We start from the raw sequence: 22,725 nt of genomic DNA, 5'->3' as shown, positions 1-22,725 counted from the left end.
GCGGCGCACGACTGCTCCGGGGCCTGGCGCTGGGCTCTTCGCTGCTAGGGGCTTTTTTCTCACTAAAACGACGTTGAAGACCAGCGGGTTTTACTGGAAAGATTGCGCAAAGTTTCCGGAAAATCACTGATAACTGGCGGGTGGGGGGAAGGGAATCAGAGGAGGGAATGAATACTCAGCTCTCCTTTTACGGCCCGGGCAGTGGGTCCGTGTAGATTTATCTACAAAAACAACCTCGAGGCTTGGCTCAGCAGTCATAGTGCACGTGGTGAGGACACTGGCACGGCCATGGCTACAGACAGACAGACGAGCACGGACACAGCATGGCCACAGGCACGGACAAGGCCACAGCCACAGCATGGCCACGGCCACAGACACAGACAAGGACATGGGCATGAACAAAGCTATGGCCACAGCCACTACCACGGTACAGTCATGGCCGTGCCATGGCTATGGACAAGAACACTTGTCATGGCCATAGTCATGGCCACAGCCACAGCATGGACAAGGACGTATCACAGACAAAAAGGCAATGGCCATGAGCATGGCCATGGGCAAAAAGCCACTTGGCCACAGCCACAGCAGAGGCACAGGCAAGGACACGGATATGGCCATGACCAAATGCCATGGGCAGAGCCACGGGCACGCGCGGCCAGGGCCACACCACCAACAAGGCCACATGCACCATCACGGGCACGGGCAGGGGCATGGCACGGTCAAGGATAAGGACGAGGCCACGGCCACGGCCACGGAGGCGGCCACGGCCACGGAGGCGGCCACGGCCACGGAGGCGGCCAGTGCCGCCCTCCCGCCGCCAGGGGGCAGCATCGTCCCGGCGATGGCGGCCCCGCGCTCCGGGAGCGCCCGGGCTGAGGGGGGGTCTGGGATCCTCTCCGGCCCTTACCCGTGCCGCCTCAACTTACATGGCTTATACTCGCTCTTATTGTCAAGCCACTGCAGAGACGGTGCTACTTAATACTGCAGTTGGAGGGGATTTTTTTCCTCTAGAAATCCACTACACAAACGCTGCTGGGAAAACAATAGGCAGGGTGTAAGTTGTCTTATGTCCCCTTCTCCTTGCCAGCTCCCTACTGACGAAGACATTTATGACAAAAAGCAAACCTCTCTCCAGTTCCAGAGGTGCCACGTGGTCTGTCTGGGCCCCATGGTCAGAGCTGGGCCCGGCTGAGCACAAGTGACTCCAGCAGGTCACAGCCCTGGCCAGAGAAGGCTGAGGCAATGCTGTCCTGGTGGGTGATGCAACCAAAGGCTCTGAGAGGGCTGTATTTCTTATTGGAAACATCTGCCTGTCATTTGGCATTTGAATGAGCAGTTCGAAGCTGCTGGTAGGTGCTTGTGTCATGGCAATGACTGTGACAGGCTTTTTCCACCTCTGAGGAGATGGTTGTGACATTTGCTTTGAGTGCAACCTTGAAGTCACTGAGTTCCTCTGGTTGAGAACAATTTCTTCCTAATGTCTATTCTAAACCTACCTACACTGTAATTCCTCTTTGTTCTATTACTACTTGCCCTTGTAAAAAAGTCCCTCTCCAGCTTTATTTTAGCCTCTCTGATTGCAGAGGCTCCCAGAACTTCCTGCTAACAGCTTGCAGGAAAACAACACGTTTTTGGGTGGTCCACTGCCACCCTGCTCTCTGCAGCTGCTTCCCAGCAGCTCTTTCCCAAAAAACACCCACTAGAGCACATGGCTCCTGCAGACAGCACACACAAGTCCAATCTGGTTACAGCCATGTCAGGCGTGCAGAGCAGCACAAGTCAGATGTGCCAGAGATAGCTAAGCAGTGTCATCCTTCCTGTTCAAAGCACAGAAACACGGATACAGCACAGTCCATGCTTTCCATGTCAGCCACAGCAACACCCTCCGGGAGGCTCCCTGTTCTTGATGTCAACAACGGCTAGTGCTGTTCTGGGCCCACATTGACAAGGGCAGTTGTGGCACCTGGAATGTGAGGCCAAGGATGCAGCTTGTGTCTGTGGCTCCTTGATCCTTCCTTCTTCCTATCTGCCATGCTTACACATCCTCCTCATCAACTCCTCTCTCTCTCTGCCCTTCTCTCCTCCCTGCTATCTTTTCCCCCTGAATCCAAGGTTTATCCCGCCTGTGAACAGACTTGGTGTTGCAGGTGCTGTCAGCTAGCTCACCTCGGCCTTCCATGGCATTACAGATGCAGTTTCCTGGGTCCTTCTGCTCCTACCAGGTTCTTCTCCCCAGAATGACCCCAACTCTTCCTTCAAACATCTCTGAAGTATGACCAGCTCACATATCAGTGTCCCTTTGTTATCTGTGAAATCTTGCTCTTCTTTTAGGGCACTGTAACTCCTTTCAGCTTCTCCCTGCCTTTGTGACAGTCAGCAATTTTGCTTGTCATGCTCAGGAGCTTCCCAGGTCTGCTCCGTTAGCTAAGGCTTTTGCCAGGCCCTAGTCACCAGCTTGTGTGCCTCAATGTGTCCTCCCTAAGGTGTCTGCATGTGGCATTGTCTTCTCCTGTCCTCTTCCTAGCCTTAATGTGCCAGTCTTCTCCATCCTGTGGAGCAGACAGTTCCAGCCCTTTGGAGTGACTCCCTTTGTGCCCAAGTGGTCTGGCACAGCCTCATTTTGCAGGTTCTGGGCAAGAAAGTTCTTGCCTCGCTCAGGAGACCAAACTGGACTGAAAGCATGTTAACCACAAACATAGGCAACTTTATTTCAGCAACTAAGTCAACGTTAGCATTTGCATACATGCAGAGGAACAATGTGGGCAGGACAGAGTGGGCCATTGGTACTGAGGTGGCCTTTGGTTCAGCAGGCATTGCCTCAGCAGGAAACGGTCACCGTCCTATGCAACCTGCACTGGATGCTGTCCATTCTCCTGCTCAATCTGTAACTACCTGTAGGTTCTTCAGGAGGTCCCGGATCCCAGTGAAGAATTCGATCAACTTCTTGAGTGGAAATGGACAGCTCTTACTCTCTTCCACTGGTGTCGGTAGCGAACTTGGATTCTGTGTGGGAGGTGGTCTTGGCGATGGATTCTGAGTGGGAGGTGGTCTTGGCCATGGATTCTGCGTGGGAGGTGGTCTTGGCCATGGATTCTGAGTGGGAGGTGGTCTTGGCCATGGATTCTGTGTGGGAGGTGGTCTTGGCGATGGATTCTGAGTGGGAGGTGGTCTTGGCCATGGATTCTGCGTGGGAGGTGGTCTTGGCCACGGATTCTGAGTGGGAGGTGGTCTCGGCCACGGATTCTGAGTGGGAGGTGGTCTCGGCCATGGATTCTGCGTGGGAGGTGGTCTTGGCCATGGATTCTGAGTGGAAGGTGGTCTTGGCCGTGGATTCTGAGTAGGCCATTGGGTGTTCATATGATGAGTCCAAGGTTGTGAGGCAGTTGTATAATGAATCCATGCCTGAGAAGACTCTACTTGTGGAAGCAGTTCCATCTGAATCAGAATCCAGTTATAGAAGTGCTGAACAGAAGTATATATCCCAGGCCGTTTTTCTCTGGCACAGCCTCTTCCCCAGCTGGTCACTCCAACAACCCAGAAGAAGTCAGCACTGTTGTCTTTACACATGAGTGGACCCCCACTGTCACCCTGCAGAGGAGCAGAAAGGATTAAGGTGGTATTGGGTGGCCCCTGTCAGCACTAGGGCTGCCTCCTTCTCTCTCACAGCCCCTGCCAGAGCTGTATTCCCAGCAGAGCAAGGCTCTGCTTAGGTGCTGGAGCGTCTAGAAGCTTGGCCAGGAGTGGGTTGGGGGCCTATGAAATCAGGCTCTCAGCTTTGCCCAGTGATCCTGGATGTGCAGAGGACAGATGTTCCAGCATTGGTATCTGGACCTCTGGGCTGCCACAAGCACTATAGCAGGGCTTTCTGGGCAGAGTGCCAGGCCTCTGGGACTAGGCAGGCCCTGGGCTAGGCCCTGCAGATGGGGAATGGGTGGGAAGGCCCAGGAAAGGTGGGGAGCCAGAACTGAGAGTAACTGGCCAGGAAGAGCAGGGGCTGGACAGTGTTGGGGTGGTACTGCCTGTGCTTCTGGGGGCTGAGTAATTTGTCATACGCTCCTACCTGGCAGGTGTCGATGCCACCCTCTGGGTAGCCAGCACACAAGTTGTGGGTATGGACGTCCCCCCCATACCACTCGCTGCTGTTGCAGAGCTGGACACTGATAAGGTGGACCTTGGCCTCCTGCAGGACATCACTTGTTTTTTGAGCTGTGAGCACAGAAAGGAATGAGGACCTGGCAGCTCACTGCCACTTTCCCACTTTTCACACACATCTGGGTGTGATCCCCTTCCCTAGGGCTTGGCTTTGCTTCTACAGAGGTGCTGGAGCTCTGTGTCCCTGCTGTCTTTGTAAGCCTGACTCTGGCTTTGGCCTCTGCTGTCAGGAAGCCCAACCCATTTTCCCAGTGTATTGAGCTTGCTCTCCATTTTTGGAAACTCACATCTTGCAGTGGTGGCACCCCAGCCAGCAACATAGCAGGTTTCCAGCTGTGCCACACTCAGTGTAGCATTGGGTACGCAGACCAGCTGGACGTAGGGGCTGCACTGGACAGGCTCGTTCAGTTCCAGCAGCGCGATGTCGTTGCTCTGGTCGGCAGAATTGTATTCCTTGTGAACCACCAGCCGCTTAATCGTGCGCACCTCGGCCCCAGGGCCCGGCTCAGTCAGCTCGGTGGCCCCAATCAGCAGGCGTATGGCGCTGATGTTCCTGAAGGCACGTGGAGAGAGGGGTGAGAGAGAGCAGAAGACTGGAGCTGTGGCAGCCCAGCAGTGACTGCTCTAGCATGCCTTAGGCTCTGGGAATGTCAGCTGAAGGCTGCTAGGAAGTAGTGGCATGTGCCCACCCTTCTCCTGAGTAATTTCTCAGCTGGGTTCTGCACTGCCCAGGCACTGGGCACACTGTGCAAGGAAACGAGATGGAAGAGGTGTATGGCACTGCTGACAGGGAACCTGCTGATGTTGTGGGGATATCCCTGTTGCCTGCTTCTTCTTACCTGGAATCAGCAAAGCAGTGGGCTGCCGTGAGGACCCACTGTACACTGATGAGGGACCCTCCACACAGATGCCCCGTGCCTCCAACCGAGGAATCCTGGATGCTGACAAGCCAGGGCCAGGCCCCTGCCTCGGCGCTTGTGCCACCCACGACGCGTGTCATGCCTCGCTCATCATCAGAAGCCAAGGGCCGGAGCCCACAGTTCCCTCTGCAATTAGAAAATCATTTCCATCCTGCTCCATGGTTTGCTGCTGCTCCAGCAGAAGCTCTCCACAAGATGTGCAGGGACAGCAGGCCAGGGAAGCCCACAGGGTGTGAGCCTGTCCACAAGGAACTGAGGCTTCCCCGTGGGGTTTGGGAAGCTGTGGCCTGGCCATGGAGGCCAAGCGGGCCCTCTCCAGGGAGCCCCTGAAGTGCTGCCCAAGCTCCCTCCCAGAGCCTGGGGCCACTTACTCGCAGGCATTCCACATGCCCTGCACAGGCCGGCATGTGGCCAGCAGGACGAAGAGGCAGAGCAGCAGCATCGCTGCCCGTGTCTCGTGTCAGCTGCGGGAGTGAGGCCTCCGCGCACCAGCACAGCCACAGTGCCCGCAGCACCTGAAGTGCCCTCAGCCCTGGGCTGATGTCACAGAGCAGCCGGTTCCATGTTCTGGGCCTCTGGCACAGCGAGCAACATGGAACCATAGAATGGTTTGGGGTTGGAATGAACTTTAACAATCATCCAGCTCCAACCCTGTTAGGGTCAGAAGTACAGACTGTACCCTTATCTGTGATGCCTGGCTCTGACACCCAAGAGAGCACTGAATTTTGTGTAACACCATGGAGACAGCTGTTAAAGTTAAGCAGAGACACTGGGAATGTGAGTGTGTAAGTTAGATAGAGTTTTCTTAAGTCACTGGGTGAGAAAGAGTTTAAGGTTTAAGCTATTTTAGAAAATAAGAGACAAGATGGAGGACTTAGGGTGTTGTCCCTTTCTCCTTCTTCTTCTTCTTCTTCTTCTTCTTCTTCTTCTTCTTCTTCCTTCGTCTTCTTCTTCTAGGGACTTTTGGGTAATACTAAGTGATTACATAGAAAATGCCACAGTGCAGCACACAGGTGTCGGGTCATTGGGGCACAAAAAAATTAATTTACTTGGCATTTGCTAATTGGACAAATAGACATATAAAAGACCTTGAAGAAGTTCTTCATTAGCCATTTTGCACCTCTCTCAGTGTATGTAGCTCCTTGTACTCTGTAGATATGTAATATAGATAAGAAAAGATTAAACAGCCAAGTCCAAACAAGAGAAAACAGTCTTTCTCATCCCTCTCAGTCCAAGGAAAAAGAACCCAATTACCAATGTCACATCCCAACACAACCTACGGGCAGAGACATCTCACACCAGACCAGGCTGCTCAAAGACCCATCCAAGTGGGCTTTGAACATTTCCAGGGATGGGGCAACCACAGCTTCTCTGGGCCAACTGTGCTTGTGCCTCACCACCCTCACAGTCAAAAATTTCACCCTCATGCCTATTCTAAGCCTGCTCTCTTTCAGTTTGAAACCATTCCCTCTTGTTCTACCGCTACTTGCCCTTATAAAAAATCCTTCTCCAGCTTTTTTGTAGGCACCTCTGCTTGCAGGATGAGGGCGTGCAGGCCCTGGGGCACAGGGAAGCACAGATGCATTTGACAGCAAGATGGACCATTTTGCTTTCATTCTTTAAAATATGGCAATTTGACTGACTTTTCCTATCATTTTCCTAATATGACAATTTGACTGACTTTTCCTGGCCAGTTTTCCTAAGTAAAAGTCAGCTTGGTCGTGTATGTGTGGTATTTGGGCCTGTGTATCTAAAGTGGAAAATACCTGTGTCCCTGCTTTCCAGGACGACTTGGCAGCTGCAGTCAGCATTCTCTCTGAAAAACTATAAAGTGCTAAGTGCTGCCTACAAAAAGCAAGGCATAGAGAAAACACTGATGAAAGCACATGGTATGAAGAAGCATTGAGATGTATCTGATAAAATCTAGCTTTGCTTTCCATGCCAGCCCATATATTCTGAAAACCTCCTGAAGATCCTTAACCAACCAAACAAAAAAGAAAATATGTAATCAAAATGGCATCTAAATATTAACCTGCTCACTGATACAGATGTATACAATTAATATGTATATATACACATATTATTCTAGTTCCATAGTGCTTTCTACTCCTTTTTCTGTTTTCAGACAGAGCAAGGAAAAAATACCCACAAAGAAGAAAAAATGAGAAAATTGAAAAAGAGTCAAAATCTGTACTTGCAAACCAAATTAAATTTTTAGATACCTCGGTGTTTAAGCACTTTCTTTTCAATCATATTAAAAGTGCCCAGTTCTCAGAAAGTACCTGTCCTCCCAAAATGATGGTTACCTGATATGTCAGTGCCAGCTGAGCATCTGCCATCATTTCTTATTATGGGACATGTAGGCCCCATGTGTTTACACTTCTTGAGACTGTCAATCTCTTTCAAGGAGTTGGCAAAAGGTTTGCATTTGCATTGGTTTTACTTATCTGAGTTGTTTTCCTATTCTTATGATCACCCTTTTTCTCTGTGAGAGTTTGAATTTCTGGTATAGTAATATCCATCCACATAAAAATGAAGGCTCAACACATTTTAAAAGGGAGAGTAATTTAATCATTGATGAAGGTGCAATATTCTGAGTAAGTCTTAAAACCACCAGAGGTCACACATGGGTTTCTTCCTTCCCCTTTTTCTCTTCCAGCATTTTTAAATTTTTTTTTTAAAATTGCTTGTTTGTTTGCCTGTGCAGCTGGATTTTTGATACAACAAGGTAGCTAAACTTCATGTGTGGAAGATACTGAAAAATAACTGCATTCAATGTTTGAACAGACCTAGTGATTCTAAATAAGTATTTTCCTGTGAAAATTAATGCTGTGCTCAGAATTTGAAATGATGCTGGTTTGCACAACTTGGCAAATTTGTAATGTATCATTTTAATGACAAACAGGAAAAATTAAAAGTATGTGGGTGTTCTTTTGTTGTTTTTTTAGGAGATTTTTGGTTGGTTGGTGGATTTTTTTCTTTTAAGATGTATATGGCAGTCAACACATTTGGAGAAATCTCATACAACGTTAGTTATGTCAGCTAGAACCACAACTTCTGCTGGAATAAAGGTCATATATAAAGTTTTCTTTTGGGTGACGATGCTGAACAGATGAATATCTGAATGGGATATATGTCTCATGCTGATTTGAAATTTACTAGAGAAATACGAACTTAGGATAAACTACATTGTTCCTGCCTTCTAATTTCAGCCTGTAGCAGCATCCTCTGTGTGTGGGTACAAACTGATATATAGGACAGATGTTAAGTACATATTAGTATTTGTATTCATACAGTTTTGTGGTACTATGTCTTCCAATGAGTTGACACGTTTCAACTCTAAATCAATTCCCAAACAACAACCAAAAAATAATCAAGGGTACTTAAAAACTAGTTGGAAGTCATTGATCATACTCTTACATTGTATTAGGAAAAAATCAAAGACATAATGGAATGTGTGCTGCAGAAGCACCAGTGACTGCACCAAAAAAGCTAAAATCAACAAACAGCTAATTAAGTAAACTTAAAAATTACCTACAATGTATTCTTGAAAGATAAGAGGAGCACAAAGTATCTACAACTTCCAGAACAGAGGTAACTGAAACAGTGGAAGACGTTGGAATATTCCAGGACCTGATCAGGGCCCTGGGCCATGACTGACAGACACACGGACACAAAGGGTGTTCAAGTTAAAGATGTTCAAATCCACTGTCAGCTCTGGCTTCTCAGGAGACTTGGGGTACTCCAGAATACTGAGGAAGGAGAAATAACTGAGCCACTCATTAACACAAACCAGTTACCTCCAGTCTCCAGGTGTGGTGGAATTTCTCTAGAAACTAGGAACCCACATTTATCAAGAATCCAGGCCTGCCAGCCCTCTCATTTTCCAAACTGCAAAAAACCAAACAATAATAAGGCCCAGGACAACCATCAGTCCAAATTTTTCACTTCAAGTCAAAGGACTGATTTGACTTTTGATTTTTAAAGGACAACTATCATGGCTTTTAAGCAATAATCTGCAGAAGAGATGAATAGCACACTTAGGATCTTCATGATTTATTTGGCAAAGCCTATTAGTTCTTTCTGAAGAAAATTAATAATAATTCTCATCTATTTGTCAGTGGGAATTTAATGTAGGCTAAAAAGTCACTGAGAGTTTTCTTCAGATGAAACTCTGCTCAAAACAGAACAAAAGAGATGAGTTTGAGAAAAATGCCTAATAAAGTCTTCTTTAAATGAAAATTACTCAAGACTTGACTGTTAATCAAAAGAACATTACTTACCTTACTCAGCACCACTGTATCAGAATCTGGCAGCAAGTTTTTAAAAGGAACCCTTTTCTCTTTCTTATACCGTCATAATTTATAACAGTTGAATTACTGGCTATAAATACTCTTTTCTTTCTACTAATGTATTATGCTTCTGGGATTGTTCAGAGCAAATATTTTGTTACTAAGAGAATAAGCTCCTAAATTCACGCTTCTGGAAAAAAAAAATTAAAACACATTCAAAGTAGCAGCTATTCAAAGAATATCACTGTGCCATCTTAACAGGCTAAATTTTATTTTCACTAGTATTAAAAAATATTGAAATTTGTCACTAAATTTATTTTCTGAACAAAGGAAGCTGCTGCTTGCCATAAACTGGAGCATATTTATGCATATACCAAAATTAAAGGTTCATATTCATTTCAAATATAAAAATTCAAATGGGATTTAGCAGAGGGAGTTTGCTGTTGAAAGCAGAGAGTTAGATAAGCAAAATACATTCCTAAAAATATGTTTAGTATCAAATTATAGAACATAAAAGATAATGGTGTAATATATATAATCATACACATGGAGGAGTTTTCTACACATATTATGCACCTTACTTTAAAACAACACAAAAAAAACCCTACCAAAAATATTCTGTAAAACTAATACCAGCAAGATTTGAATTTTGTTGGTTTTTTTTGAAAATGCCCTGACAGATTCTTAGTATGAGATGGTTTGGAACACTGATATGTGACAGTGTAGCTATATACAGCTCTTTATGCCTTCTATAATCAGAGAGGTCACACGTTAGTGTTTTGTGTCACAAGAAGGAGTTACCTGATTGCAAACACGATACGAGTCGGGCTCCACTGACTGCAGCGCTTCTGTTCTCTTCCCTGACTCACACAAAATCTCATGTATCACAATTCCCCTGGTTTTACACCTGGAGAGGCCCAGGGAGGAAGCTTGTGAGCACAGGATGGCGCAGTACTGCGGGATGTGGCTCTGGCTCCGGGAGAGAGCAACGAGGGATGCTCACAGCCAGCCAGGCTGGAAAGATACAGGCTTCTCACATTAACACTTCGTGAGCTGCAGCAAACAGAGTTACCAGATTAGCTGGCTCAAATTGTGTCATGAACTTATTTTTAGCATGCTATTATGCCTCTGGGATATATTTTATTTATGAGGGAATTGGACCTAAACAGATGTTGTAGCTGTTTTCTGAAAAAGGGCTTTATGCAACTTGCTGTGAGGACCCTGAAAGACTGTATGTTTTGGGGAAGGGGCAGAGTGAATGTGTGAGGCAAACATAGTCCTGAGCCGCTTCTGGGAAATCAATTTTCCAAACAGACACCTAAAATAGATAAAAAAGAGGTTTCTTTTCAATTTTTATAAAGAAAAATAGAAGTTCTCCCAACATTTCTCTTAATTTGAAGCAGTATTATAAAACAGAAAAAGCAGGAATTTGCTGGATAGCTTGGCAAAATATGTCAACAGCAGTATGGGATTGCCCAAAGAACTGACAGTGACTCTAATGGATCCAGCAGTGAGCTGCAGGTATGCATTATGTGGGTGTTCCCTCCCGGGGGAGCTGCAAGTCCTAACAAAGAACACAAGAACTGTAATTTGCATGTTGTAAGTTGTTCAGTCTCAGCACAAAAAACTGAGTTCTGCTTCCCCAAGCATCACCTTGGAAGGCTGCCCTGGTTTCCTGGCTACAGGACAGGGTCTCTAAGAGAGCTTGGAGAACAGATGAGAGCATCGTCTTGGTGATGACACCAGGTTCAGTTAGGGACAGCTAACTGGGAAAAGCTAAAATGAAAAAAAAATTTAAAAAAAGGGGAAAAAGACATTTTATCACTTACTTAGCAGTGTTGACAAGAAGTGGCAAAACTACACAGGGAAGGCACTAGGAAATAAAATAATTTGGTGACATCTTGGGTATGGGCTCTGCAGCAGACAAAGGATAGAAACAGGGAAGAACTGCAGTCACAATGCTAAGGAACAGAGGGAGCACAGAATTGCAAAAGCTTTTGTCAATAGGATTTCATACCCAATTATTGTCACAGGACTCTCAAATTTTATTTCCTGCATTTCTCCTGGCAGAAGGCCAGTTCTCACATGACCTCCATAATTTTTTAATCCTATCAATGAAATTGTCTTTCCTTCAAGGAAGCCCATTTTCTTCCCTTTCAAGACAGCTGATTTTCCCTAGAAGTTACAAGTGTTTTGTAAGAAAACTGACCATGAATTGTAAGTTTTCTCTTACAGAGATGAACCAGCACCAGCATGCCAACATTTGCAAGTCTCTGATTTTGTGATTATTATACTAGATGTAGCCCTCACACACAGGATGCCACACAGAGGCTTTTTTTCCTTTTTCTTACCTGGATGTCAAATGGTTGTGCCAGGTGGAAGTTTTGAACACAGGCAAAGAGCAGATGAGACACACCAGCACGGGATCCTTAGGAGATGCTCGGCCTCCTCTGTAGGCTGTAGCTGCTGGGTATGGACTGCTCCTAATCTCACACCTGCTTCTGGCTGGGGCTAGCAACACAGTCAAAGCTCATCTGAACCTCCCAGGCAGCCTAAGAATTCATAGATTTTTTTGTTGCTTAACAAATCCAGGTGTTTCAGCTCAGCAGGGCTCTTTTCTGCATAATAATTCCAAATAATTCCTTTGATTTATGTGCCCTCCCTGTCCCTGCCTATGGTCAGGAGGGTAGGTGGCAGAGAGCAAAGCCTGATTCAGCAGCTGCTATTGCTCATTTTCTTGTCACTCCATAGGTCACTGGCTGGCAGAAATCTCTGTGGAAATGCATCTAAAAATATTTTGAAAACTTGGCCTCCACTGATGAGAAAATTAAGTGGTGACTCATGCTCCCATCAGCTCCAGACTCGATTACTGCAATTTGATGGACTGAGAAGCTGATGCTCCACCGAGACTGCAATTTGCTTAGGGGAGCAGCTGAGAGGCCTCATTGGCATTCCTTGTTTCCAACACATCTCTCTTGTCCTTTTAATCACCAATAAATTTAATTTCACTTTTCACTGAAGATCTCACTCTCCACCTTTCTTGGCAAGAGGAACAATCCAGAGGCTGCTTTCATGACCTATGCTGCAGCTTTAGATGCCAGCACAAAGCAGACCTGCCTGGAGCAATGCCTCCAACCTGCATTTCCCAGCATAGCTTTCTCTAGTCCTGCACAGCCCATGCAACTCCAGAAGATTCCTTACCATCCTGCAGGTGTTCCCTGTAGAACGGGAATTTTACAGGAACAGGCAGAAGCCGCAGTCTAATGATCATGAGCAATAATGTGGTTGAAGCAAGAAAATGGCAAAGAGGAGACCACATCCCTCTCCTGACATTGTTCTGACAGAATGCTCTAAGTTTTGGTCTGGGAGACTGGGGCTACAGGCTACCCCCTGCATCCTTCCCCCCCCCAAAATAGGGACAAAAGAGATTTGGTTTGTAAGATGCTGGAAAGGGCAGGCCGTCAAATCTAAAGTAAAATACTCTTCATTTACTCTCATCATGTGCTACATTATCCCCGAGCTTTGTTAGAACGATGGCAGGGCTCTTCAAACAGCTTCCCTGGGGAGACTGCTCTGCAGCTTAACAACCTTGCACTGGAGATGTGCAAGTGTAACCAAGGGCAGAATTTAGTCTCTTGTCTATTTAACGTGTTTGCGAGGGACTGCCTGTGTTCCTGGCACTTTATAATAATAGTAATATAAATGCATTTGGATTATAACCAAATGGAGAAACTATGATTTAGCCCTTTACTGTGTTGTAATTCCCAAATGCATCAACATCTATTTAAGTGCAAAACAGTCTACAGTTTACAAATACAAAGCTGCGATTGTCTGCTGTAAGGGTACTGTATGAGATTATGATTCAATACAAAACACAATTCAGTGTCTGAAATTTCATTTTTAATGGCAGAATAACATCAAAAAAAGTAGCTCTTTCTCCATATGCAGTCTTGCAAAAAAAATGTATCCCAGGGACTTGGTCCTTTCTAGTCATTTCTACATATAACTGCTCATCTCTTATGCACGTATGCACTCGCACATAAATCAATGTGCTTGCAGACAGACCATATTTCATCTTGCCTTCCAACCTCCCGCTGTCAAGATATTTCCACAGAAAAATGTACACAAATAAAACTAACAGCTCCTTTTTCCCTGACTGCTGGAGTAATGTAGGGGACTACTTCTGTAAAGCCAAGCTCCTTCTGCTCTGTGAACAAGCACAAGTGCACAGCTTCTGCTGAGACTGCCTTTCTACCACATAACCTGTTCACACTAACTAAAGGATCAAGGAGACAAAACAACACAACCACATCTTTGATTTTAACTACATTAAAATCACTTATCTTGGTAAGTTACTGGAGTCATCAAAAGCTTTTCAAATTAATGCACAAAAAGGGAAATTAAATGTTTGAGTAACTCAACACAAAGTGCTAACATTGCCTGCGACCTCTGAAGTGATGTTTCATTGTTTGGGTGGGTTTTTTTTCCTCTGCTATCATTAGATGGGATTATAGAGATGCAGAAATAGGAAACCTTGATGATCAAGAAAATCTTCATGTAACATGGGCGAAAGTTCTCATTTGCCATCAGTTTTGTCTAATTATGTTTAATATCAGTTAAATTTAAAGACAAGTTGAAAAGATTCACAACTGTTCTAAGTCTTTACTGAAAACCTGGTTCAGTTCAATGCATTAATTTTCAATTGATGATAACTAGCAGTGTTTTGAGGACTTTCTTTCCCCAAGTTCATAAAATATTTTCAGACAGTTAATGGGCTTTTTTAAAAAAACAAACAAACAAACAAGCAAACAATTTAAAAGCCCACCCACAAAAGAATAAAACAGATAACAGAGGTAAAAATGTGACCTAGAGGATAAATAATTTTATCTTGTTTTCCTTTTAACAAAATTGAATTCAAAACCAATCTGTTTATTAAAGACATATAACAAGTCATAAAACAAGTATCTTAACAGTCTTAACAGAATTGATGTGCACAATTCAGTTTCATTAACTATGGATTTAAAATATGTATTTCAGTTTAGCTTGATATTCTCTTTAGACCAACACCTCCAATACTCATACACGATATTTAAGCTGCCCCAAAGCAATCAACAAGGACTTTGTAAAGACTAACAAAACTACATTGTAAAAGTTTGAAATACCTTTATGGAAAAAAAAAAAGCCCCAAAAAACAAAGGATGTGTTCAATGGAATCTAAGCAAGTTGTTGGAAGTACTGAAAGGCAGAGATTCAGTACACAGAGGTAGCTCAGTAAGGGTACTTGCAGTGTTCTGACTATTTAGCATTGACACAACCACAGTCAGCTACTGTCTGCTTGGACTCTTCCTAGGTACTTTAAAAAAGGGAACACTGCTTCTGGGCCTGTTGTCTCACCATTCAAAACTAACAGCAAGAGTCACTGATTTCAGTGGAATTGGGATCAAGTTTTTATATTTTCTGAAAATTCAGGTTTATGAAAGCAGAACAAAAAGAAACCATCCTGAGTTTGGAAGCAGTCCCCTGCTGCAAGCAGGGTTTTTAAACCCAGATGAATTTTTTCCCATATGGAACAGTTACCACTCAGAATGCTTAAGGAAGTGGAATCTTGAATTTGGCCCAGGAACTCTCCATTTCCTCTCAGGCCTCTTGGTGGATCTGCCTGTGCTATCCAGGGATGCACTGATCAAACCTGTGAGCTCACTGCCCATGGGAAGAGAGCAGAGCCCTGGTGACATGGCCAGTGGACAGTGTCCCTCAGCCTCCTCACCTACTCAGCAGGGAGAGCTTGATCCCCTTCCAGGGAAGGAAAGAATTCAGCATGTGCCACCTCCCTACCTTTGTCACGTGGTCCTTTTATTGGTGTGCCAGGTCTGAACAGGGTGATGCTGTCAGCTCCCCATAGTTTCTCATACTGATGGCAACAGGGAGTGGCCATCAGGTAAAGCACCGAGGATTGGTACCGCATTACTTTTTGCCTGTTGTTCACAGGACTGGAAGTAACAGACTAGGTAAACTATGCAGGTTTGTTTTTTTTTTTTAAATAAGGCAAAAGGATATTAATTTCACATGCCTACTATCACACACAGAAGATCTTCTGCTTGTGTAAAAGCTTACAGCCTTATCAGAGCTCTGATAATCTATATTTGCTAAAGACTTGTTAGGTGTTTGTGCTCAGCCACACCTTTAGTTGCAGTGTTAACCATGACACACACGGAAGCTCTGCATTTATACCATTGACCTATTCCTTTCCTTACTTAATATTTTAATGCACAATTGCCAGCACAGTTTTTGCAGATGGGCACACCTCCCAATCTGACTAGAGCATGTTTCTGAAATCTTCATCTTCTAGACCAGATGTAGTCAGTGCTGGCTGCATGTTTAAATATATGCCTGCACTCCTTTCTCTTCAACACCTAGAAATAGTATCTTGTATTCTTTTTTTTTATATAAGTTTATTAGAAAGAGTAATATTATTTTTAAAAAGTCATGATTGATTGTCAAATGAGCTAAGCTAGAGTTTCTGTTACTATAAGGATCCTTTTAATTAGCAGGAAAAAAAAATTGTCAACTTTCTTGTCCTCACAAGCTACTATTCATTACCAATGCAGCAATAAAGAAAACATAGCTTGGCTTACTACAATAAAGGCTCTGATTCATCATCCTAAATTCTCTGTGCAGGTCTCTGTGCATTGCACAGGGGGAAGGAACAGAAAAAAAAGAAAACCAAAAATCTGTGTTCTTCAGGGGTAAATTATAAAAAGATCTCCTAGCTGCAAACACAAATACTTCACTCATAACCCAAGCACCAGACCATTTCTTTGAAGAAGCTTATGAGGCATTTAAGATATACAATGGCACAATATCATACAATGGAATTAAAAGAATTTTCTTGAGAAACCATTAACTTTGAAGGAATGTCTAGACAACTGTGTCAACAAATGCAAATAATTCATGCTTTTCAGCTTCTATCCATTGGATGGCCCCATGCTGAGTATACACAAACTCAGAAGAAAAAGGCATGTCACAGTCATATGACTAGGGAGTGTAACAGAGTCACACAAAAATTCAAGTCAATCTCAGACAAAAACCTTCAGAAAGCTCTTCCCCAGGATAAGCCAGCAGTGGGATAGGCTTCTGGTCATTTTGGCTAGTTTAAAACAGAGCTGGTGCACCCTGGCTTCAAAGCAGGGGCAATGGAAGAACCAGCTGTCAGTCATGACCATTTATTCGGTTAGAAAAATAAAGGACTCCAAAATACTGTACAACCTCTTGCAGCAGCCAACAAAGTGGCTTCTGAAAACAATGCTTTTGCCAAAAATGCATCTGTAAGGCACTTAACAGGTATCTTTTAATATATATATATATAGATATAGATATATATAAAAAAATAAAATATGCACTGAAGCAACATTCACAAAACCCAGCTGTGTCAATTGTCCGTGTGTACAGTATAGTACATATATACATTCACTGTGACACAGGCCATCTCCACAATTATACCTTCACGGGTGCTTTGGGCTGCCTGGTTAGTTTCAGTGCCTGTGAACAGGAAATGAAAAAGTTACTTTTTTGTACCCTTAAAAGACAAGCAACAGCACAGGGTAAGATTCTCATTTTATAAGGGGCAACAAAACACTGTACTTCTGAGAGGCTGAGAGAGGAGTCAGTGTGCAGCTGACAGGCTGTGGGTTCTGAGATGATGTTTTTGTCTCTAATGGCCCATCACAACCTCCACTTACACACAGAAACCACCAGGACCATGGCTACAGTGCCAGTGAAGGAAGCAGAGATGGGTCTCAGATGCCTTTTAGAAAGCGACTATTTGGACCCCACTCAAACCACTCATGGCACAGATAGGAGAGCTTCAGACCCACTTAAGGAAAGACAGAGAAGAATTCTTTATACAGAATTTGTGCCAACACCTTTGCGTCCCCAGCTTCCTTCCATGTGGCTCAGTCTGCTCAGAGGATAATCACTGCTGCAGTGGTGGATGTCATGCACCTCTGATGTTTACACCTTCCTTTCTGAGAAAAGGTAAGGGTAAGCCCAAGTCCATCAGTCCAGAGGTGATCTTATGCCAGGGGACACCTGGTATCTTTGTAGCTCTGTTGCTGCTGAGGAAGAAAGAAATCCCTTTCTATTCTGACAGCAGGGTCCAGCTCTGTGTTCCTCACAGGGCTGGCCAGTTATGGTAGCTGAGCTATTTATTCAGTGTGTGACAGAAGTTCAGCTCAGTGCTCATGCTTCCAGTTAGCCAGGAAGCAGCCTCTCTAACTTGGGAGAGAAATGTGATAGGGTTAAGAAGGTGTTAGGTTTTCAGCTGCTCCTGTACAGCAGTGTGGTCACTGGGAAGGATGCTGGCTCTTGGTGTGCTCGGAAGCAAAAAAAGCTCCGTGCCTTCTTACAGAGAAATTAGCAAATTCCAGAAATTTGTAACCTGTGTTTTACCAAATTCTTTTGGGTGAAGAGCCCTGACAGACTGGCATTTGTCTGACTTCCCATTTCCAGCAGGTTGGCTAAACAAGCAATTTTCAGTCTGAGAGACACCTGATGGGGCTTCTTATTGTAGATATTAACCTTTAATATTGCACATTTAAAGCTTGTAAGCACTGCTTGAAAATCACTCCAGCACAAATGTAAACCCTTAAAAAAAACCCCAAACCTTTAAAAATAAATGGGCTATATTCCCCTCAGAAACACCAGCATTTAACAATTGTTAAATCCAGCCCTTTGAGATTAGTCTTTTGGATATTATTCAGCAAGAGACTTCGGAGAGAGAGACATCATTCCACACTTTGTTTGGGGAAACAATTTTTTAACTTTGTAGTTTGGCAGATTCTGCTGCCATATTTACAAAGTAGAAATACCTTAGTGTAGATGAACCTCTAAATATTTAAATTCAATTTCATACAACTCGATCACATGTACTATCATAATTAAGTAAGAATGTCACTGCAGTTGAGTACTGTGACTGGATAACTGCCTCCCCCTGCAAGAGAGATGCCAAAATGAAGCCAAGGTGTTTGTAGAAAATAAACATCAAGGGTGATGATGACATGTTTATTTTCAAAGCAGGAGACCATTATCCAGTCACAACATTCACTTCTATTATACTTATTGCAACTGTATCAGACCCAACCTCATTGATTTTTTTCAAAGAGTAATTAAAATAACATTTGTGAATAATACAGAAGACCAACTAAAGAAACTGCTGCAACAGAACAACAATCCCCCAAAGTGGTTCTACAGTGGCATTACAGTCTGCTTAGCACAGGAGGTTTATTTGATGCTTAATGAATAAGAAACTAGTGCTGGTGAACTGTAAATCTCTCCAGTACTGATTGACTGTTCTGATGCTTTGTTTAAAGGCTGTTTTAACATGCAGCAGCTGACAGCAGCCCCTAAAGGCCATTACTGCCCTGAGAATCAGGGAGGTCTGGATGAGCTCCAGCCCCGCTCCTGAGATGCTGTAGAGAAGTCAGCATTGCAGGGATTGTTCTGTCACTAGGCAGCATTAACTTTAGGCTATCTTTCTACAGGAATAACATGGAATTTTCTTTATACCACCTGTAAAGTCTCCTGATAATTTCTGATTGAAAGAAAAACCATGATTTTCAGACTGATAGGTAACTGCCACTGCATTCTCAGATTTTCATTTTCAGATACTCAGACCAGTGTATATTAACAAGGTCTGATTTCTGAACACAGTTTCTGAAAACTGAGAGTTTTCCTGCTTTTTTACAGTTCAGGTAGCACATGAAAAGCACTGTTTTGGGGAATTTTAGCATTCAAGATAGCAAGATTACTTTAGTGGTGTGAAGCTGTAAAATGACAATCACTAGGTTTTGCTGAAAATTATAAAGGTGAGTGTTATCAATAAAATTTCTCCATAGCTAAGTGGAAAATGCAGGGTGCTGATGGACCTGGTCTCAGCTTAGTAGGTCTCAGCCATCACTGAAAATGGCTGCCAAAGGTTGCTTCAGTTGCTGCAGCTTTTTGATCTTTATTATCTCAGAACATTAAAAGACAGCATTAAAGTCGATTTCATGGACTAGCTTTTTGCAGGGTTATTCTGAGAACCTGACTAAAACCACAAAAATTATTTCACATAGATCACAGAATGGCAGTCAGGTATTGATACCTTCAGTTTTGTACTGAAATAAACATAATTTGAATCAGTGATGTTGATTCCAAACCCTCTAGGTTATAGTCTATAATCCTACAAGTTATCCCATGCCTTAATTTTGACATGAAATGGGATGCCCCAGATTGCTGTGAACTCCTTGTTATTGTAAAGGCTGACCCAGGCTGGGGGGGAGAAGGGGAAAAAAGTTTTCATCCTGCTTCAATCCAGTTCAGAAAGTGTCCTTATTTTACCTCATTTCCCCAGCTCACATGCCAGCCAACACATCTTTGTCACTTCTCCATAAAGGAGATCCAAAGCTGTGATTATTAGTCAGCTAATGGATGGAGACATTCTTATGGCATAATTTGAATGAATTTGTAATTTGAATTAACTGTAGAGGTCTAACTTCATGCTTTGAACTTTTTCATAGTCTTTTCAATCCCCATTTCAAGTGGGATAAAGTTCTGCATTTTTAATTTGATACTGCTGTGATTATCACTGTTACAGAGAAAGCAAGGAAATAGAAAAATCCCTACCACAGAAGGAACCCCAGGAGTTTAGGACATGTTTAGGTATTTTTCCCCTCACAATACACTTGCCATTATAAATCAAATCCAGCAATTCTTACCTTTTGCCTAGAAACCATCCAGGATTTTATCGTTGGTACCAACAGACTGCCAAGAAGGATCTGAGCAGGGTGATAGATGAGCAAAGGGACGGAAATTAAGGACAAGTGTTCATAACCTGCAAATACTATCTTCAGCATGGGAATCCCTGCAGGCAGAAAAACAGGAGACAGACTCTCACCTCAGACTTTGAGCTCCAGATAAAAGCAAACCATTTTATGTTGCACTGACATTTCACACACAAAAAAAAAAAAAAAAATCCCCAAAATCCCAAAATGAACTGAAATGTTTTATATATTAAATCCAATCCAAACGAGCAAGAATATTAAAACAAAAAATACATGGCAGAGAAAGTTCTGTGGCAGAAGGGAGGAGTAGGGAATGCCATAAAAGATCTTTTCTAATTATGGTAATATAGCAGTAAATAAAAACTGCTGCTGAAGACTTGATATACAATGCTAGAGCATGACTGTTCAGTTGCTGAGCACAGTTCTGAGCTGCTTTTTCTGAACTACTTCCTCACACTGGGCTGTTCTGTATTCACATCCCATCTCCATCCATGTCCTCCATCCATCTATCCATCCAACCTGCCCAACTCCTGCTTGTAACCTTTGCAACCTTTTTTTGGTCTGTTCTCTACTGGAGGAGGGCCATGATTTGCTTGTACATTCCCTCCAGCTGGTGAGCATCCAAATGAGAGCCTTCCCTGCTTTGACCGATCCATGCGACAGAAAAGGTTTATAGTCAGCTGAGTGAGCAATATGAAGTGATCCTGCCCACTAAGAGTTGGGCAGCAGCTGGAGTACAGAAGTTGCTGGATGCTGGAAGAAGTGTGCTAAGACCTAGAGATGGGCCATTTTCCCTATGAGCTGGAATTTGGAGTCAACAACAGTGCTAATTCTATCAGACATCTCTGTGCACAATCTTCCCACCCGATGATGTGATACGTAAAACAAAGTTTCATTCCCTTCTGCAGAAATGAAACCAATTATGCCTACTTTGAGCATTAGTGCCCAAAATTATGTTTAAATCTTGGAACTTTGCTACCATACTCTACAAAGTACAGGTGTGGACAAAACCTGCAACCAGCTCTGTCTTGCCTGACCAGATATTTGCACAGCTGCCAACAAGAGCAACTGCAATTCCTCAGGAGCCTCCTGAGAATACACTTTATTTTCTCTCTTGTCTTAAATGCCACTCTAGGAATCCTCTGCCAGAATCAATCTGGAAGTGAAACAGACTATACACACTGTTTTCACAGAGCTCATCTGAGTGTCTCATAGAATCATAGAGTGGTTTGGGTTGGAAAGGACCTCAAAGACCATCTTGTTCCAGGCTCCTGCCACAGGGACACCTTCCAGCAGACCAGGTTGCTCCAACCCCCATACAACCTGGCTCTGCCTTGTCTCCTTTCTCAGTAATGACAAAACAGATTTGTGCCACATACCCTCTATTTCCCCAGGAGGAGATGTTTCAGATCTGCCAGAGCTGTCATATTTATGGAAACTTTTATTTCTATCTTGGATAGACTCCCATTCTCAACACCATTTCAGGTTTCCTTTATTAAGCTGATGCCTCCCTATGTGAGCAAACAGCTTATTTGTTGAATATTACCACTTCCACACTACCAGTGTCCCACTAATGCTGACATGTGTCTAGGCTTGCTGAAATCTTCACCATGTTTCCACAGCACCATTTATTATTATTATTGTTATTATTATTATTATTATCATCATCATTATTATTATTATTATTATTACCTTCATCACATCACACCACTAAAAATCTCATGCTTATGCTAGTAGCCTTTACCTACGTGTATATGTCCAGGGATGGATTAAATCAAATAAATAAAAGCTTCCATGCTTTCAGTATTATAATAACCTTCAAAACAACATCATGGACCTATCCCACAATTGCTTATTATTAACAGTAATTTCTGGGTCATGGGAATAAATACTATTTAGATAGAAATTAAATAGGCATTTGCATTATATTAAGGCATGTAATTTACCTCAAATGCCCATCGTACTGCTTCTATAAACAAATAAAGGTTTTATTGCCTGTTTCCACATCTCAAATTGACCCTTGTGGGTCCTCTTCTATTTTCTAATCATGGAAAAACACACTAGAGTCCCAAGCTATGAACATGCTGTATTTCTGTTTGTAAGACAGTACCTGGTGTTTTGGTAGTGCAATTTCATCCACAGATCCAAAAACATTTTAGAAAGCTGAAGAGGGCTCCTACAGAGAATCAGAAACACTACAATGACTAGCCTAAGATCACACAGAAACTAATGGCAGAGATGTGAACAGAATGCATCCAAAGTGACTGAGACATGCTTTAGGTAACTGTACATTTTCTGAAAGAAATATAAGGAATTCCAGCCTAAAAGGTAAATTCTCTAGAGTAAAACTATTTCTGTAAACTAGGAAGAGAAAATTAAAGTTGTCAAATATAAATACAAAATACTATAATTAGCATGACAATATAATTAGATCACTGGGTAGAAAGAGGTTCTTAATTCACAGCTTGTTTAAATACATGTCACAACAACAGGTTCCTGGAAGCTACTAATGTGCAATTAGAGTTCCTATTATTTACCAGGAAA

General features: G+C 43.4%; 2 protein-coding genes across 6 annotated transcripts in view; both read right to left on the bottom strand.

Annotated features, from left to right (window-relative positions):
• Window positions 1-2,680: 2,680 nt before the first annotated feature.
• Window positions 2,681-13,181, bottom strand: LOC107203286 (acrosin-like). Of its 2 annotated transcripts, none has more exons than XM_015625144.3 (5): window positions 8,870-13,181; window positions 4,989-5,195; window positions 4,437-4,702; window positions 4,058-4,203; window positions 2,681-3,585 (listed from the first exon to the last, which is right to left on the bottom strand). In XM_015625144.3, the coding sequence occupies exons 2-5, from the start codon at window positions 5,147-5,149 to the stop codon at window positions 2,875-2,877; spliced, it is 1,284 nt and encodes a 427-aa protein (XP_015480630.1). In that variant the 5' UTR covers window positions 5,150-5,195; window positions 8,870-13,181; the 3' UTR covers window positions 2,681-2,874. The 2 variants fall into 2 exon arrangements, with proteins under 2 accessions (XP_015480630.1, XP_015480629.1); XM_015625143.1 differs by lacking the exon at window positions 8,870-13,181 and adding an exon at window positions 5,441-5,942.
• Window positions 13,182-14,269: 1,088 nt separating this feature from the next.
• Window positions 14,270-22,725, bottom strand: part of SLC10A7 (solute carrier family 10 member 7) — a 138,539-nt gene continuing 130,083 nt past the window's right edge. For 3 of the 4 annotated variants that reach the window (XM_015625145.3, XM_015625146.3, XM_015625148.3), the window contains 2 exons: window positions 20,116-20,261; window positions 14,270-16,900 (listed from right to left, as the gene is read on the bottom strand). In XM_015625145.3, coding sequence (XP_015480631.1) covers window positions 16,856-16,900; window positions 20,116-20,261 — 191 coding nt within the window. In that variant the 3' untranslated portion in view covers window positions 14,270-16,855. Of the gene's footprint in view, window positions 16,901-20,115; window positions 20,262-22,291; window positions 22,358-22,725 lie in introns of those variants that run through there. The other variant, XM_015625147.3, reaches the window with a different exon arrangement.

Source organism: Parus major, chromosome 4 (assembly GCF_001522545.3).
Source record: "Parus major isolate Abel chromosome 4, Parus_major1.1, whole genome shotgun sequence".
In the NCBI taxonomy this organism is placed as follows: Eukaryota; Metazoa; Chordata; class Aves; order Passeriformes; family Paridae; genus Parus; species Parus major.
The sequence above is the reverse complement of the archived record's forward strand: the minus strand, read 5'-3'. Positions and strand labels throughout refer to the sequence as shown.